General features: G+C 32.7%; 1 protein-coding gene and 1 pseudogene across 1 annotated transcript; one reads left to right on the top strand and one right to left on the bottom strand.

Annotated features, from left to right (window-relative positions):
• Positions 1 to 73: 73 nt before the first annotated feature.
• On the top strand, positions 74 to 1,269 carry LOC132181584 (high affinity nitrate transporter 2.7-like; annotated as a pseudogene).
• Positions 1,270 to 11,855: 10,586 nt separating this feature from the next.
• On the bottom strand, positions 11,856 to 12,954 carry LOC132182921 (vascular-related unknown protein 1). The gene is made up of 3 exons (XM_059596290.1): positions 12,454 to 12,954; positions 12,258 to 12,323; positions 11,856 to 12,140 (listed from the first exon to the last, which is right to left on the bottom strand). The coding sequence occupies exons 1-3, from the start codon at positions 12,763 to 12,765 to the stop codon at positions 11,997 to 11,999; spliced, it is 522 nt and encodes a 173-aa protein (XP_059452273.1). The 5' UTR covers positions 12,766 to 12,954; the 3' UTR covers positions 11,856 to 11,996.
• Positions 12,955 to 18,714: the final 5,760 nt, after the last annotated feature.

Genomic DNA, 18,714 nt, shown 5'->3' with positions numbered 1-18,714 from the left:
TTGCAATTATACCCTCAGAATTTAAAAAGCAATGATTTAAAAGCTAGCTTGCAATGTCCGTACTTTCCATGTTTACTCATTACCACTCTGAATCTCTGATACATCCAAGTTTCGAGATCTTTGATCTTCAATGGAAGCTCAACTACCCACAAAAGAAGTTTCCTTCTCTTTACCCGTCGATCCTACAGACCAAAAGGCCACCGAATTCCGACCATTCTCAATAGCCCGACCCCACATGCGAGCCTTCCACCTTGCATGGCTGTCTCTCTTCTCATGCTACTTCTCCACCTTCTCCATCCCTCCTCTCGTCTCCGTCACCGCGAGGACCTTAACCTCACCGACGCCGATATTAGCTACGGCGGCATAGCCTCCTTCGCCGGCTCCATCTTCTGTCGCCTCGCCATGGGACCCATATGTGACCTGGTGGGCCCTCGGGTCGCCTCCGCCACGCTGTCTCTCCTCACCGCTCCCGCTATACTCTCAATGTGTATAGTCTCGTCGCCAAACACCTTCATTCTCGTCCGCTTTCTTGTCGGCTTCTCGCTGGCGAACTTCGTCGCCAACCAGTTCTGGATGAGCTCCATGTTCTCCGGCTGCGTTGTCGGCCTCGCCAACGGCGTGGCAGCCGGGTGGACCAACGTGGGCTCCGGCGTCACCCAGTTGGTCATGCCGCTCATATACGCTCTCATCTTGTCCTTCAACGTATCGTCTTCCACCGCTTGGCGCGCTGCGTTTATTTTCCCCGCCATTTTCCTAGTTGTGACAGCGATAATGGTGTTGGCTTACGGCCAAGATCTACCTTCCGGGAAGTACTACTACAAACTTTCCGAAACGACGCAGGATGAGAAATTCTGGAAAATCCTCTTCAATGGGCTGAAGAACTATAGAGGGTGGATTTTGGCTTTGACATACGGGTACAGTTTCGGAGTGGAGCTGACGACTGATAATATTATAGCGCAGTATTTCTACGACAGATTTGATTTGAATCTTGAGTTGGCCGGGACTGTGGCGGCCAGCATTGGAATGATGAATTTATTTTCGCGGCCGACGGGAGGGTTGGTCTCCGACGAGATGGGGAGGAGGTTTGGAATGAGAGGGAGGCTATGGGGGTTGTGGGTGGTGCAGACGGTGGCCGGGTTGCTCTGTTTGTTGCTCGGACGAGTCAACTCGCTGTGGGGTTCCATAGTTGTGATGTGTTGTTTCTCAGGCTTTGTTCAAGCCGCCAGTGGACTCACCTTCGGTGTGGTTCCTTTTGTTTCCAAAAGGTGAGTTTCTTGTTTGCTATTTACCAAAATAAGAGAATTAATTAATTATTATGCTCTTATAAAAAAAATAATAATAATTAATTTTTACTGTCACGTTATCTCAATTGTATATTTTCTTTTAGAGAAATTTTTCATATTCAATTATTGAAAAAAATCAAAAGCATAAAGCTCATAAATTAATCATAACCAAAGTTATAAAGTTATAATGTCGTAGAGACAAACATAAAATCTTACAATTAAATCATATTTATAACTTAAACATCCGCTAACCTATGTCTAAACTTCAGTTATAGAATAAATCTACTCCAAGCAGACTCAATCTAATACATGGATAACCCATATTTACAACTTTTATTTTCGGACCACAAGAGCAAAACTTTCACACCGAAACTAATCTTTCTCAACCTAGAGCTCCCTCCTCCCACAGGTCTGATTTTTTCTTTTTAGGTCTAGAGAGAAAACCTATGGCCGGCCCTTGCATAATTTGTTTATCTCAAATGTAGAGTAATAATATAACAAAGTAAAATAGTATGATATATAATATTATTTTATATTATTTGAATGAGTAATATTATACAATATACATTTATGGTATTATGCTGATGTCGTCGGATCTAATAGTCCTAGTATATTTATATAAAGACTTGTAAAGATGTCACTGATCTTAGAATAAATGTCTTTCTTCTATGGTATATATGTAATTAAAGAGAAAGCCTAGAGACTTCCCAAGAGAGTGTGCAAATTAAGTGTGCCCACGTTTCAATACGATGATGGTGGCAGTTGATGAGTCATTGCTCTCTAGAGTGTAGGCCCCATTTCCACTCTACAACGGTTCCCCAAAGCTGAGTCACCACAGTGGGGGCGGTGGTGACTCAGCTTCTATTGTTTACTAGCTCTAAATTCTCGACGGAAACAAGCATCTCTCTCATGGGCGTTATGATTATCATATGTACCCTTCCAATCACTCTCATCTACTTCCCTAAATGGGGTGGCATCTTCTGTGGCCCTTCCTTTGATTTCAACAAACCCCACCAAGATTATCACCTCTTCCAATAACTTCAAATATGGAGGATTAGTGTAGTAAATGAAATGAGCTACTCATAGGGAGGTTCGAGTGTTGTTTGAATAGACTCTATTCAGTGCCGGTTCATTTAATAAACAAGTCGATTATGAATATAATATTATGGTCGATTATTAAACAAGCCAAACGAGCATAAAATTCAGTCGACTAGTATGAGTTCATATAACTTTATTTTATTTTATTTTATTTACTTTGTAAGGAGAGGAGAACATGTAAATTATTTTAAAAGATAAAAATGAATTATTTTCATAATGTAGATGACATACTCTACGAAATTTATCAGCACATGCTTTAGCTACATAGAAGGTAAAGAAAATGCCAAGTGCTTATGGTAATGGAATATTCCCATTGAACTTAGCTCCCCAAATAAATAAATAAATAAGGTTAGAAATCAAAGTATCCTGCCTTAATTATGTGGTAGTGCTAATTAACCGTTGGATTAACCTCTATTAAAAAAAATTAAAATATAAAAAAATAAATAATTAATTGACATTACCACATCAGCATCCCTAAATGTCTGAAAACCTACAAAGCAACTCGTGTCTTTAAATTTTCTCTTATTCTCTGCCTGAATTCTCAGAAGGGGAATTCCATATGTGTCCTTCCCATTCCTTGATATGTGTCCTAATTACTGATTTTTATTTAGTTTTTGTTAAACCACTTGGAGCATAAGTGATGTGGATGGGCCACTTCCAAAAGAAAAAGAGGGCCGTCTTAGACAAAACAAAAGCTTCATGATTACCCAAGGAATAAAGAACTCCAAAGCCTCTGACCCAACAAGGAAAACTCTACGGGCCAGATCCAACTCATATTGGGCCGAGGCCCAACAGTCAAGGGACAAGTAAGTTTGCTATTGATTCCAAAAGATATATTGATAATTTGATTTAATCAAATCAGGGTAGCTCATTCGGTAGCTTTAGCAGGAAGAAGGTATTTCTGGACAAATGGAGACGATTTATTTTAGGAATAAATGTAAAATTAGTTTATATAGTTGACTTTAATTATAAATTGCTTCATGCTGTATTAAAGTGAACTAAGAAGTTCTTGGGATATGACAATAAATTAACTTAATTAGTTCCTGAAGTTAAGCTTCGTTAAAACATTTAACAGATTCCGTTATGTGCAATGTCAACGCCAATAAACTAGCAACATGTGTCATTCTTAATCAGAAAATATAAATATAAAATAACTAATTTTTTTTTTTTTAAAAAAAAAGGAAAAAAAGAAAAAAGAAATTGACATCTCAGAGGTGGCGGGGTTTGCACGCTAAAAATGTATTTTTAAACAAAATGCTAAATATTGTCTCATTTGAGAGTCTGCTTTTAAAAAATCACAGTTTGATAACGTAAAAAAATGTATGTTTTCAAATCGTAAGTAAATGAATGCGTTTTTATAAACCGTGCCAAATCGCGATTTTATTAAACGTTAAATTGCGTTTTTAAAATATAACATTTTCAAATGGGATAGGTTTTTTTTTTTTTTTTGTTAATGGAGTGATTCTTCATTTCATTTTGCTGTCTATAAATTCAGATTGTAAATTCAAAGTTTCCTGTAGAAAAAAGGAGTCATTACTTTTGGACGGATATTCTTAAAGGAGTGAAGTGGGTATTGACTAATGACTATAATTTTCTTGTGTGCATGTGCCTTTGCGTGTCAAGAGAGGTTTCAACTTTGAACGTGAACCCTCTCTTTTGGAAGATATGAATTCTTGAATGATTATTATGAACCCTCTCTTTTGGAAGATATGAATTCTTGAATTATTATTATTATTATTATTATTTTTTACAAGATTTAATATTTTTGAATACTTAAAATGAAGGGGAATCTACACTTTTACGGTCCTCAAACTACAATCTTATTTGAACTGCGTTTGACATTGCGATTTTGTAAATTAAAAGTGCGAGTTTAAATCAAATTATAAAAAATGTATCGTTTGGGAGTTTCTTTTTCTTTTTTTTAATTGCGAGTTAAAAATGTAGAAAAATTTGTGTTTTTAAAATTCAAATCCTAAGCACTATGGTGCATTTTTTAAAATACACAATTTTAAAAGCTAAATTACAATTTTACAAATTAAATTGCGATTTTACTAAACGTTTAACTGCATTTTTAAAAATCACGTTTTCTAATTAGTAATTGCAAACCAAAACATACCCATAACGTTCTCCTATAAGGTCAAAAAGTTATAATGAGGGATCTCTTCTACCAACCCCTTGTAGTTATCCCGCACCAAAGAAGAAAAAATTGACAAAAATACTCTTCATAAAATATATATATATATATATTTTTTAAAAAGAAATCATTAGAAAGAAAGTAAAAAGACGTGAAATAAAAAATTCAAAAAAAAAAAGACCAAATCCTGGGTCACTCAAGACCCACCACCATGCACCATCCAAGGTTACTCAGTTCACGAAGTGTTTTTGTTAAAATATATATATATATATATATATATATATTAGGTTTACAAACAAATTTTACAAAAAAAAAAAAAATTATAACATGATGTGAAACCATATGATTGGATTTCTCAAAAGTTGAATTTACTTTAGTTCCAATCATGTTGTAAACTTTTTTTTTTTTTCTTAAAAAAAAAAAAATTATTTGTAAACCTAGCAGAGCATAATTGTTTTTTCAACCCAACAGTTTTCTTGATTGATAATTTTTCTTACCGAGTCTTTCCGCTAGCTCATCCATTTTGTTTTTGTTTTTAAGTTATGAGAAACAAGCTTTGGGAGGCCGGGGTGGAGGCTTAGGAGACCATTAGAGTTCTTATCATGAAACTTATTTTAAATAAGTGTTTGTGCAATAAACGAATTTTCAATTAATGTTATATTTTAATTATGCATTAATTTGCACATTTAATTAGTTGATCCGGTAAACCTTATAATGTTTTGCGCCTACGAGAGATTAAGCATACAGAAATTGTTCTTGCGTACATATCCAAAATTAGTCCTAGCGGGTCGGGTGCGCGCGTCACAAGTTTCCTCTAAGAACGTACATATCCAAAATTATTTTTTTTAAGTGCTTGAGAAATTGATTATATCTTATGATTGTGAAATTAAGATAATACGATTTTAAGCTTGGATTTATATTTATTTATACTTGGTCTTAATTTGGTGATTAAATAATGAGATACGACTATAAGATTTTGTATTTTTTTTTATCTTTCAATAAATGTTTTATAGGGAATAAGAAATGTTGCAATCTTAATAATATTATTATATAAATAAATATATCTTTTGATTGTGAAAGATAACAAGACTTGGCTCGAGCATGCTTTAGGATTTCGAATTTTCGATATACTTCGTCATTGATGATTGAATAATTATTATATATATATATGCACTCTTCTTTTTCCAATAAATTTTATATATTAAACACAATTAATTCTTAATAATAATTATGTGATACGTACTAAGAATTTGAGCTTGTGTTTGGCCTCAACAATTCAAGCCTTCGCATGCATCTTGGTTTTATGGGGAGTGAATGTAGACCAGATTTTGTTCTTCCTTCCATCACCTTAATTATTTGTTAATTATTATTTTTGACCTATTGATAGATAAGTTCTACCTGTGCACCAATCATAGGTTGAATCTTTAAATTAGTTTCACTTTTTAAATAAATTAAAAAATATATATATACCACTAAAGTAGAAGACGATTAGTTGGGGGTCTAAACTTAATTATGAAAAAGAAGAATATTGAATAGTGTGTACATATGGACCAAAATTCTTTGGACTGAGTAGATCAATGAAAAATTAGGAGACCAAATTCATCTAATTAACCTACTAATTAATACTATAATAAGCATTGTCTCATTCTTGCAAATGATTGATTTAACACCAATTGCATCTCTCACTCTCTCTTTATAAAATATATATGAGATTTTGTTGCACGATTTTATGCTGTTTTGAGAGGTTGTTGATAGCCGGCAAATAAAGTAGGAAGCAAAGGTATCCTAAAAAAAAAAAAAGGTTATGAAGCAAAGGAAGGAGTTTTCTCCTACACTATTTATTAAATTGACATTTATTTTAACGTAATGTGATTCTAATATGCATTTTTAATAGGATTAACAGAGTATGTAACATCTGTTTTTAGAGCATGTGATTCTCACGTTAAATTTAAAAAGAATAATGCTATATGCCACGCTTAGTACGTATCACAAGGCTGTATTTAATGGTTGGTTAAGACTGTCATGTCACCATTGTAAAAATAATTGTAGGATAAAAATGTAGTTTCTTGCATTACTCATTGAAAAATGCATATACAAATCACGTGCTCGGGCTAACAATTTTTGATACGACCCGTAAACCCAATACGAAATTAACAGGTTATGGTTGATGGGTCTAACCCGTTTAATTAAACGTGTCGGGTTGGAATTGACTTTTATATATATATATATATATATATATATATATATTAAGTTGAAGAAATTTCTTAAAAAAGAACATTTGTCCAAGTTGTAGGTATGTGTTGTTTGTTGCCATAAATGGCTGCAATTCTCTTCCACTCACGGGGCCTAAAATGCCCACAAGAATTGTTTATCTTGTCACGGGGCATTAGTAACATGTTTCTTTTTCAAAAGTCAAAACAAATTACATGGGAGTTCAACATGTTGCACATGCTGCTTATCAATCAACCATATAATCCACCCCCCCTTTTTGGTGGGCTTTACAAAATACAATCACAGCCGACGGTTCTATCAATTTTTTGCTGGCCACCCAATTGAACTCTGGGCCCTACCCGAAAATCACGCATAGCCGTCGTCATGGATTTGAGGTCTCATAGTCTCATAGAAGAAGCAAAAGCTCAAAGCTTTACGCACATTCCATTAGCCAACCATTTCTTCTTCTTCTATATATATATATATACGTGCCAGCCTGTTGTAGGGCCAAATTGGGATTCCTCTATATACCCTTTTTTAATTAAAAGACAAGTTTGAAAATCTGTGATTTTACCTAATTCTACCCTTTTTCTTTCTTAATTACCATTTAAAGTCAAGGGAGGGACTCATTTAATCTCATCTTTAATAAAAGCTATGGGGGCCAAAACTTACCTCTTGAGCACGTCTCTCCAATGGAATGTCGACGGATTGATCTGGTACTTTTCGAGATTTATTCAGACAGGTGAATTTTATTGACTTTTTTATATTTGCCGATTGATTTGAAAAAGAAATGAATAAAGATTGATGGAAAATGGAGAAATAAAACGGCTCTTACCTTTATATATCACATCAAAGTAGTTTTTAATAAAAAAACAAAAAGCACCTTCAAAATAAATTAAAAAACATATTTCTCTAAATTGGGTTAAAAGAAATTTGTCCAACACAATCTATTAAATTAACAACTCCTTAAATTGCTTTTTTTCTCACATGTTTTTTTTTTTTTTTTTTTTTTTTTTTTAAATGTACTTAATCTTATAAAAATACATATGATATGATCGTCACATGCGCTAAAGGTAAATGTTAATTTAATAGGCTTGATTCATAAACATATTACATCTCATTAAAAACAAGAGGTGCCCACATATGAATTCTACTCTTGTTATTTGTTATCACCTTGACTCACAAGTTCATGAACCAAAAGGCCACAAGGCAAAAAGCACCAAAACTTATAACTTTTTACATATATTATATATATGTTACCAACTTTTCTGTTAGACGAACACAATATTCAAACAATTGAAGTAGAATCTTACGTGATGACGAATATATTACGTAGTATATATGATAAATAATGGGAACCCTCTCTCATTTATTTTTTTTAAAAGTCGAATAATTGAACACAAAATTAAAAAAAAAAAAGGGTATTTTATTTTTTATAATTTATATGAAGCTATATATAAAGTTTAATTCAAGCAAATGAAGGTGTCTCAAAGGGGCATGCATGACGAAGGCCGGCATGTGTTGATAATGAGATAAATTATGGTATCTAATCAAACAGTTGAGAAGGCACATTACATTAGATAATGATGTGACGGCACAAAAATTAATAGATGTTGTTCAGGGGAGTCCTTTTCTCCCACCTCCACCTAATTATATTATTTTTCAAAACAACATGTCTTTTCTGGAATGGCAGGGTACAATAGTTACACCAAAACCACCTTAATTATTTCAATATATACTGAATTACAACATAATAATCTATTCATTCCTACTTAATTTAAGGCAATTGGGGGCATGTGGACTTATTTCTCTTAAGACACTCCTTGACTGGTTTTAGGACACTAAAATGGAAAGCGCCCATTAATTTTAGGGTTCATATTAGATTTTACAGATGTAACGATGTGTATTTGACCACATCATTTAAACATCTCGACAATTTATACCGTTAAATGTAATAAAATAAAATTTAGACTATAAAATAATTAAATCATATGGAGAGGATCCTATATATTTGATTCATAGTACCGTTGTGAATTATCCATCTCAGTGTACATAAAAGATATTAGCTATTTCGCTTTAGTCTTAGTAACTTAACGAGTAATACTATCTACCTTCCTCTTCTTTTTATTTTTTATTTTTATTTTTTAAATTTTTTATTTTAATTCAATGGTAATTTTGATTCAATTGTGATTTTAAAAATTTCATCATTTGATCAGTGACGGATCAAAAGGGGATGAATTAAAAAAAAAAAAATATATTTTTTAGGTCTTTCTTTTTTAATTTTTTACTTCATTAATGATGACCCGGCCCTAAAAAACATTTAGTGCTACCCAACCCCATAGAGTTAAATTCTTAGTTCCGTCCATGCCTTTAATATACGCATCCAAAAGTTCAAAACACATCAACATTAGTGGTTGTTAACTATGTGATTGGCCACCTAACTTGAGCTGCTAATCGATTTAAAGCCACTAGCTAGCTCACAAAATTTGTCTTTTTACTTGTGTGCTAATATACTTATCCAATTCGCATTCTTACAAAAAAAATTTGTGGTCTAATCCAACTAACCAAGTTGTGAAAATTGAAATCTTCTTGTCATCACCCATTTCCCCTTTCATATAATCTAAGTTATGATGCTGACTTGAGAGCATTACATACACAGTACTCTTCTATAATTACATATATAATTGATTTGGAAGGTATAAATGATTAGCTTATATTAGCCAATAGCAGTGGAGGGCCATGTGCTTAAATGGAATATTCATTATCAACAACAACAATACATTTGGACTCATATTTCTGGAGTTTTTGAAAATATATAGCATAGTGGGCTCATTTAGAACACATTTTAGGGGAATTAGGTTTTTTTTTTTTATTATTTATTTTTTAAATTGGTATTGTAATTTGTAATTTTTCAGAGCAATTTTTAACTTGAAAAGATGCTCTCTTTTTGCTGTCGAGTTTCCTCATATTTAATTTAATAAAGATTGGATATAGATGGTTGATAATCAACTTGATATCTAGCTAGTTCCATCAACACCCCTTTCTTGAAATATAGTGACCTTAGGGCATGTTTGGATTGTATAGTAATAGAGCTTTTGTTTTTAGGGCTGGCTTTGTCAATAAGACTCTGTTTGAGATTGCGTTTGAAAAATAGAGCTTTTAAGTCAAAAAGAGCTTTTGGACAAAAGTTTCATTTTTAAACTTTTGTCAAAAGTACGTTTTGACCATTGTTAGGCTTTTTGGACCTTTAAAAAGCGCTTTTAATTTTTTTTAATCAAATGAGTACTTTTTTTCTTTTTTTTTTTAAACGGACTTTTTGAGTGTTAAAAGCACTTTTAAGCTCCTCAAACACAATCTCAAATAGGCCCTCCAATAAATTGCAATAAAAGAGGAATTATTTTTCAAATTTTTATTCAAAATAATAGTCTTGGTGGGAGCTGCTATAACTATATATTATTCAAGGTATATATATGATTTGTGTTAAATCACATTTTATCTCAAAAACTTAAATTAATAAAATATATAAATTTAATAATGTAATTAATACTCCCCTCTTTGATGCTATATTAAATCAACAATTTTTTTTTAAAAAAATTTAACTTAAAAAGAAAAACTGAATTATTTCATTAATATTATAACAACTTGCTTATTATAATTAGGAATTTCGTTTTTGTGTTATATAAGAGCTCTTGGTGCATTCAATGAGCCATGCATGATTAAAACACAAGACAAGTTTAACTTGTGTTCTAATTAGACATAGATTAATAGTAATCACTGTCAAAAAAAAAAAAAAAAAAAGATTTTGATTTCCTATCGAATTGACATATATATTCTGAATATAGAAAGAATTAGAGGATCTAGAAGAATGTGATGGGGAAAGAGTCAACCAGAAGAATTAATGGTCGGATTATCACTGAATGTCCTTAACAACTCTGTGTGCTCTTCTGTGCTCACCAGCCTTTAAATGCTTGTGCACATGGAGGGGTCTTTTATCTGAATTTTTTTTAATTGAATGGCCTGCAAGAGGTTGGAGCTGGATTAATATACATATTTAAAGCTATCAATCTACTTTTCTTTTTTCTTTTTCTTTTTACAATTGATATTTTCATAGTTGGTGTATTATTTGCCGTGAAGATACAAGGAACTTATATCCTTCTGGATTCAATTCTGATTCTCATACCCACCATGAATAATGTATCTGTTTGTATATTAATATATATATTTTCCGTATATTTTAACAGTATCAAATGATTAATAATTTACACACCCATTAGCATATATATTATATAGAGATAAACCTAGTGTATCTTCTCTGGTGGGGTCAACATTTTCCTAAGATGTCAAGTCATTGAAGAGAATTTAAGGGGAAGCAAGGAAAGGAGGGGGAGGCATTATTGATTTACCTGCTGGCATATGTGGAAAGCTAGCAACCATTTTGCTTTATATGCAGAAATATAGCTAACATGTTTGTTTATTTTTTACATAAAAGTAAAACGCCGCCGGCTCAAATAGTACCATATATTATTAAATCTGTAAAATTTAATTTAAAAACCAAAACGAACACACATGGGTTTTAACAGTCATTCATTGATCTTCTTATTAAGCTTATATTCATCATTTTGAATGATGATTTTCAACAAAAAACCAGCATTTCAGTCAGCCAGCACAGCTTGTCCTGCCATTTCTATGTCAATTTTGGTTGTTTGGAGATATCTTTGGAGGGAATTTCAGTCAACAATGCCTTCTAAATAGACTTACAAACCTTGAGGAATGAGGATATATAAGTTGCTCCATGATGCTTTAGATATAGAAATTTCAATATCAATGACCAAATAACTGAATCTTTTGAGGCCTGCTTCAAGCTAAAATAAGAAAGTATTGCGTTGAGACAATATTTGACCCTGCAGGTGCAGTTTACTAATAGCATTTCCCTAGCCTATGATTGTTATCTACCCTCGAAATGCCCCCAGCTGCTAGCTGCTAGCTGCTAATGAAAACGATATATCCACCTGCTTTGAGATACATTGTCTGATCAGTTTTCTTTTTGTCCATGGATATACAACATGGAAGATCTGACAAGATTTAGTTTAATCAAAGATGATAGAGAGAGAGAGAGAGAGAGAGAGAGATAGATGATCAGCAGTACCCATTATAATCAAGAACAAGTTGACATGCAGGAAGTTTCTTTGTACGTTTCTAGAAGTTATTTTACTTGAGAGAGAGAGAGAGAGAGAGAGAGAGAGAGAGGAACCAAGCTTGATAATGATTAATCAACCAAAATAGTTCACTAGCTTGGACAGAGGAACCAAGCACAACCCCCTCTTCCTTAAATCTGCACAGTCATTGTTCTTTCCACTAAATTTCATTTCATCTGCCTGCAGTTCTGGATAATGCTCTAAAGTACCTCCCTTTCCCTACAAAATCATCAGAACCCATAAAGCATTGTTAGCTTCTAACACCAAACCAATCTTATTCCCAAGAAAATTTCCCATTTTAAAAGAACTAAAAAAAAAAAGGAAAAGAAAGAATACCAGAGAACTAATCATAGGATCATGTGCCTTTCCAGGATTCATATCAACTGGTTCAAAATCACTAACCTATTCACAAAGATTGTCAAAAGAAAATATTAGCTAAAGAAACGAAATTTAAACATGGGAAAAGAAAAAGAAAGTCAATACAGAAAATAGGTACAATATAAAATAAGGTGACAAAGATGTTTCATCTGACCTTGGGACTATTAACAGGAGAGCTGGCAGTATCCTCCAAAGAATCCTCAACAGAAATGACTTTGGTTCTTGTTTTCTTGAAACATAATCGCTTAGGAGTCTTGAGATCGTTTTGGGAGGAGTTTTTCCATGCAGCAGAAGAAGCAGCATCAGAGACCAAAGAAGAGGTACCAAAACTATAATTAGAGAAACTATGTTCTCTGTCTCTTGAGAAATCTTCAAAGTATGCAGTCCAACCACTCTCCTCAGAACAGTCTGCGGTTCCTTTAGAAGCAACAGCTTTGTTCACACATGAACTCAAAGAGTTCTCCATATCAATCTAACAAAGAAAATAAACAAAAAAAGAGGCACTAGATTTGTCTTGCCAGGGGTTGAGCAGCCTCTTGTGAAGAAGGATTTTATAGCAGAGAAAGATGATTAAAGATGGGAAAAAAGGGAACCCATATTGCAGAATCTCATTGTGGGCCAGATGGGTTGGGGAAGTTAATCAGCAGTTGCAACAGAAACCAAAGGTTGAGAGAGAGAGAGAGAACGTGCAGGGAAAAAAACAAAATTATATAGAAGGAGAAGGGTTGACCTTTGTGGTAATGAAGGGATTTTCACACAGAATTAGCACCCATTTTCTTTGTTAGGAGTTACCTTTCAACTATATCAATAAATGAGTCAATATGAAACCAAAAAAAAAACTTATTATTTCAGCAAGGCTGATGGACTAAAATCTCTTAAACTGATTCAAGGTTAGGTCCACATAGGACCTGATCAGCAAATTTCAAGATGCAGCCTTTTGGGGATAAATATGTGCAGCCCAACTTGGACTTTGGGATAATTACTCTTTAATTTGTTAACAAAGTTTAAGTGGAGATTAAATTGATAAAAAAATAAAAAATTGTAAAAAAAATTAATAATTTAATTAATTCTTTAACATTCTTAAAGTACCCAAATAATAGCACCCTTATCGTGTCTCAAGACATAGCACTTACTAAACCAAAACTAGTTGGTTTGTAATTTCAAAAGAGTAATATTAGATACCATCTTTTTATCCTCCTAAATTTGATGTGGCTTTTAAAATCATAATTAAAGTTTAGATGAATCATACTTGAATTTTGATCCAATGGTGATTTTGAAAGCTACATCAGCTTTAGGAGGATTTTAAGAGGATAAAAAGATAGTACCTAGTATTACTCATTTCAAAAAGTGTGATTTTAAAATAATAAGTTTAAATGTGGGATTTGAAAAATGTGATTTTAAAAAAAACAGTTAAGCGTTTGACAAAATCGATGGTTAACATTTAAAACCGCAGTTTTGCCTCTAAAATTGTACATTTTCAAAAAAGCATATCCTTACCTAAGATTTGAAAACGCAAGTTTTCTGCTTTTTTAAATTGCAATTTTTTTTTTAAAAAAAAACGCAGTCCCAAACAATTCATCTTTTATGATTTAGTTTAAAATTGCATTTTTTTTTCCTATGAAATTGCAATATCAAACGCACCCTTAATCAAAGAGACACGAAAGTTATACTGAACGAAACCAAAGAGCAATTAATGTTCAACAAAATACAATGATGATGGCTCTGATAACATATTATGCTAAAATATCCATAAAAAATAAAAAATAAAAAATAAAAAAAAATTCAAAATTACATCCAGTTTGGTCAAGCGAATCAAAAAAACCTCAGCAACATAAACTTGAAATAAATTTGAGGAGAGAGAGGTATCTTTTAAATTATGCCTAGTTGTGCCGTCAGGCCAATATTGATGGAATACACAGATTCTTTATTTATAAGGTAGGTCAACGACTCTCAATCAGTATTTATCTTATTTATTCCTCACATCAAGAATCAAAATTAAAATAAATTCTGATTTCAATTCTACAAATAATTTCTTATTTCAAATAAATTACTTAAACCCATTTGAGTTTAATTTAAACCACAATAAATATCATGTGGTGGCATATGGACCACACTTTATTGAAAAATTTCTTACACCACAAACTATGTTAATTAAGGATAATGAACATTGCCTCAGGTGCATATCCTCTTCAGTTGGTGCTGAAAATATAGCAATTCTGGTTCTCCAATACGGAAAGTCATGGTGCAAGCTGCCAATATTTTATCTGAAATAATAGGAGATAAGTTTCCAGAAGGTAAGCTTAATTATAAAATTACTCCAGTGCAGACTAACAAGAAAAAATTGACCTTGACTACCAACCCACCTGAGATAACAATACTAGTGTGCCATTTTCTACAGATGGATCAAATTTTGTGAATCTAAATCCAATGTTCTTGAAGACCCACTTGGATGAGTTTTCTGTTGATTATTGTGGTGTCTCATATCGCCTGAGATGAAGATGTGCTTATATGTATATTCGCACCATTCTTGAAATAATGTGTTTTAAAGTCGTGATGGCCATGAACGTATCAAAACTATGCAATCAGTGACGGAGGAAGGGGGTGGCCGGTTTAGGCCATGGCCACCCCCCAACTCATAAGGAAAAAAAAAAAAAAAAATTGAAGGCAAAAAAAGAAAATTATAAAGCCTCTAGCAACACAATTTAATTATTGGCCCTTGGCCCCTTGCTCATACTAAACTCTGCTTCCGTCCTTGTCTGCAGTTAAGAGCGATTATTCGAGAGTAATACCAAAATGGGTGAGTTCTTAAGAAATCTGGTTCGAGAGAGTCAAAAGTAAACAATATTGTTTCATTGGGTTGAGGAGTTACAAGTATACACGTGTGAGCGTAAATATTGGAAAGATATCAGAAGTTTAAGTACCTAAACTTATAGGATTAAACTTTTAGATTACGTGATATTCCAACATGCTATATTATGGTCTCATTAGAGGACTCTCCCAAGTGTCAATTTCCTTAACATTTTGTTCTTTTCAATGAGATAACATCACCTAATCAACCAAATTACAAGGATTATATTCATCATACATGTTAGTATTTCTCCAAAATTTTCAGCATGATATTAGAAAATTTACCAAAGTTATTGGATCAATCATGGTTTTATTTCAATATTCAACACATTGACAAGTGATCGGGTTAGGTTGAGGTACTTCACCTATTATTAATGGGCCATGGGCAACAGGAACCTAACCTGATTCAATGTGAACTGAATGTGTAGGTTGTAGCCACTACTCAAAGGCTTTCCACATTGCGTTTTCATTGGTCAAAGAAAGAAATGAACATTAATTGTGTCCGAACATTATTTGTTCAGACATAAAATGATTTTTGTTTTAAAATATTTTCAGCGATGACGGCAATGAGAAGTTGCATCTGTGTTATTACCTCAAATTGATTAGTTAATTTGGAATTTTCTTAGAATTTCTTATAAAGTTTAATTTCACCTAGTAACCAGACAATGTGTGACTTAGCATTCATAACTATTTTTATAAACTGTGCACTCTATGTGCACAATTCAATCATTCTCTGATTAGAATATTGTTGTGAATATTGAATCCTACATTGAGAAAGTATAAAGAAAAATAGTAGTTAATATACCTAAGTGGACCCAAGCCTATTAGCTTAGGCTTTTGGGTTACTCATATATGTATATTAATGTACTCTTGATAAAAGCTTTCAAACCGTTTATCTTCCCAACAAGTGGTATCAAAGTCATAAATGTGGGAGAAATCGACTTACAAGTAGGAGGGAGATTGTTGTGAGTATTGAATCTCACATTGAAAAAGTATAAAGAAAAAAAGTAGTTAATATGCCTAAGTGGACTCAAGCCCATTCAAATATGTATATTAATGTACTCTTGTTAAAAACTCTCAAACTGTTTATCTTCCCAACAAATATCTCAGTGCTATTTTTGAATGATAATGCACAAATCATAAGCAAGTTTATTGATAAATGTGACACCTAGATCCACCCTCACCTATTCGAACTGTTGTTTGAACAGGATAGAGACCGTGGGGCTTAGATGTGAGGATTTTTATTGCACTTACAATGAATAGCATAGGAATACTTTTCAAAAATCAAACCTGCTCCCACTCCAAGCCTATATGACTATATAGAGTTGGGCAGATATATGAGAGTGATGACTGGCTAGGAGGCTTTTTCGGTAATCAATGACAGAGAGAAACAAGATACTGAATTCCTGGAACTAATTAAAATGCAATGCAAGCTGTAGGTGATTAAGGGTCTTTAGGCAGAGAAGTAACACACAAAATTGTGAAAATTTCAACAGTTACCCTTTTGTGTTTGAAGTAATTGAGAAAAAAAAACAAAGACTGATGTATTGAAGCTGACAATGGTAAAGCAGGATGGGCTATGGAAAGCTTTCTGGGGAAGAATCATATGCATGCTTGACCAATTTTTAACAAATGTTTGGCAGACAAAAAGGCATCTGTTTTTCTGAGTCCTAAAATCCAATATAAGGAAAATAGGTAGACAAATGGAATACTCATTGGGAAAAAAAAAAAAAAAAAACACAAGGAATTTCTGTGTGAGACTAAATGATTTGCAGCTGTCATAATCATTTCCATCACCTCATTGGCCTTTTGAGTTTCCATTCTGCTTTACCAATAGTAGCTAGTCAGGATGAATGTTCTAAGCTAAAGATGAACATGATTTCCATCTTTGAACAAGTTATTGATGGTGTTAGCTAGTCATTCTAGGCCCATATGAACTCTCTACTTCTGTGTTTACTTCCTTGCCATTTCTGATAGAACAAAAGAATATGAGGATGGCTTTTATAATGGCAGTCATAGACGAATTTTCTCTAAAATTCAAGTCTCTATAACTAGTATGACTAATTACACCGTCAATAACTTGTTCAAATATGGAAATCATGTTCATCAGGATGACTAGTCATCCTGACTACAATTGGTAAAGCAGAATGGAAACTCAAAAGGCCAATGAGGTGAAGGAAATGATTATGACAGCAGCAAATCATATAGTCTCACACAGAAATTCCTTGTGTGTTTTTTTTCCCCAAAAATTACACAACTCAAAGCTTTCTATTCTCAATACATGAAACACAAAAGGGTAACTGTTAAAATTTTGCCATGATTTGAATTCTATTGTGTATATATGTTTTGAGTTCTCACAATTTTGTGTGTTAATTATTCTCATGATATATAACTTCTCCGCCTAAAGACCCTTAATCATCTGCAGCTTGCATTGCATTTTAGTTCCATGCATTATCATATATGTTTCTCTCACTCATTGATTACACGAAAAAGTCTCCTAGTCATCACTCTCATATGTCTGTCCAACTCACTCTCATATATCTGCCCAACTCTATATAGAGTATAGGCCTCCAAATAGGAGCAGGTTTGATTTGAAAAGTATTCCTAACCCCCTCTTTTTTGTTTTTCATGAGATGGGGATCTGGAATAATGTGGCTATTCCAATAATTAAACATCCTCACATGAATTGTTTCCGTCTGAATTTTCTTGATCAATGAGAATTTATGATATTAATTTCCAAAAAAAAAGAAAAAAGAAAAGTAAAGGCACCTAAGCCCCACCATCTCCACCAGGGCCGCTCGATATATTTTGAGAAAGCATTTACATTGGTTTATGTATATTTTTATGAAAAATGACTAACCAAAACTCATTTTATCTAGTTTAACTAATGGGTTTTAAAAACACCATACATCCGACTATCTATTTTATATATATATATATATATATATATATATAGACAATTTTGAAAAAAGAGAGATATGGATAGAAAAATAATATATTAATGAGATGGATGTGTGAACAGTGCACCGCAACAAAAATATATTTTGCATTTGAAATGCATAATTCGATGTAGAAAGTTTATTAGTGTTTTGCTTATCTATTTTACATAAAAGTAAGAAATGGCTAAGCAAGTGAGTACTCTAAGGCAAAAAGTTTAAGTGAGGTATTTTTCTTATATTTAAATATTAATTGAATAATATTTATTTTAATATTAATATTATATTTTTATTTAACAATTATTTTTCTCACTTTTTGGGATGCAGAATTTATTGCCATCTGGAATTTTGGCAGTTCAATGCTCCTCACAAGGCCAAAAAAATATCTACCCACAACCTTCAAGAATAGAACGTTTAAGATTGGATTTTGGACCCGGATCCCCTTGAATTCTTAGAGAATTCGAATTTCTCAATTTTCTAAATCTGGCCGTCTATTAAATCTAAGGGTTAAAAAAAAATGCCATGTTTTTTGGTCTTATTAAGGAAACGAAATAACTCATTTTCTTCCAAAAAAAAAAAAAAAAAAGCAACTTTTTTTTTTTTTTTGGAAGAAATTCTAAAAATAAAAAAGA

This window comes from Corylus avellana, chromosome ca5, assembly GCF_901000735.1.
Source record: "Corylus avellana chromosome ca5, CavTom2PMs-1.0".
Classification (NCBI taxonomy): Eukaryota; Viridiplantae; Streptophyta; class Magnoliopsida; order Fagales; family Betulaceae; genus Corylus; species Corylus avellana.
This window is presented reverse-complemented; position numbering and strand designations above follow the sequence as displayed.

Bases quoted from the DNA above. Each gene is read 5' to 3' on its own strand.
- LOC132182921 (XM_059596290.1), bottom strand. From the start codon at position 12,765: ATGGAGAACTCTTTGAGTTCATGTGTGAACAAAGCTGTTGCTTCTAAA. The intron at 12,324-12,453 runs GTCAGATGAAAC...CTTTGTGAATAG, and splicing joins CTCCTGTTAATAGTCCCAAG to GTTAGTGATTTTGAACCAGT. The intron at 12,141-12,257 runs GTATTCTTTCTT...ATGATTTTGTAG, and splicing joins ATCCTATGATTAGTTCTCTG to GGAAAGGGAGGTACTTTAGA.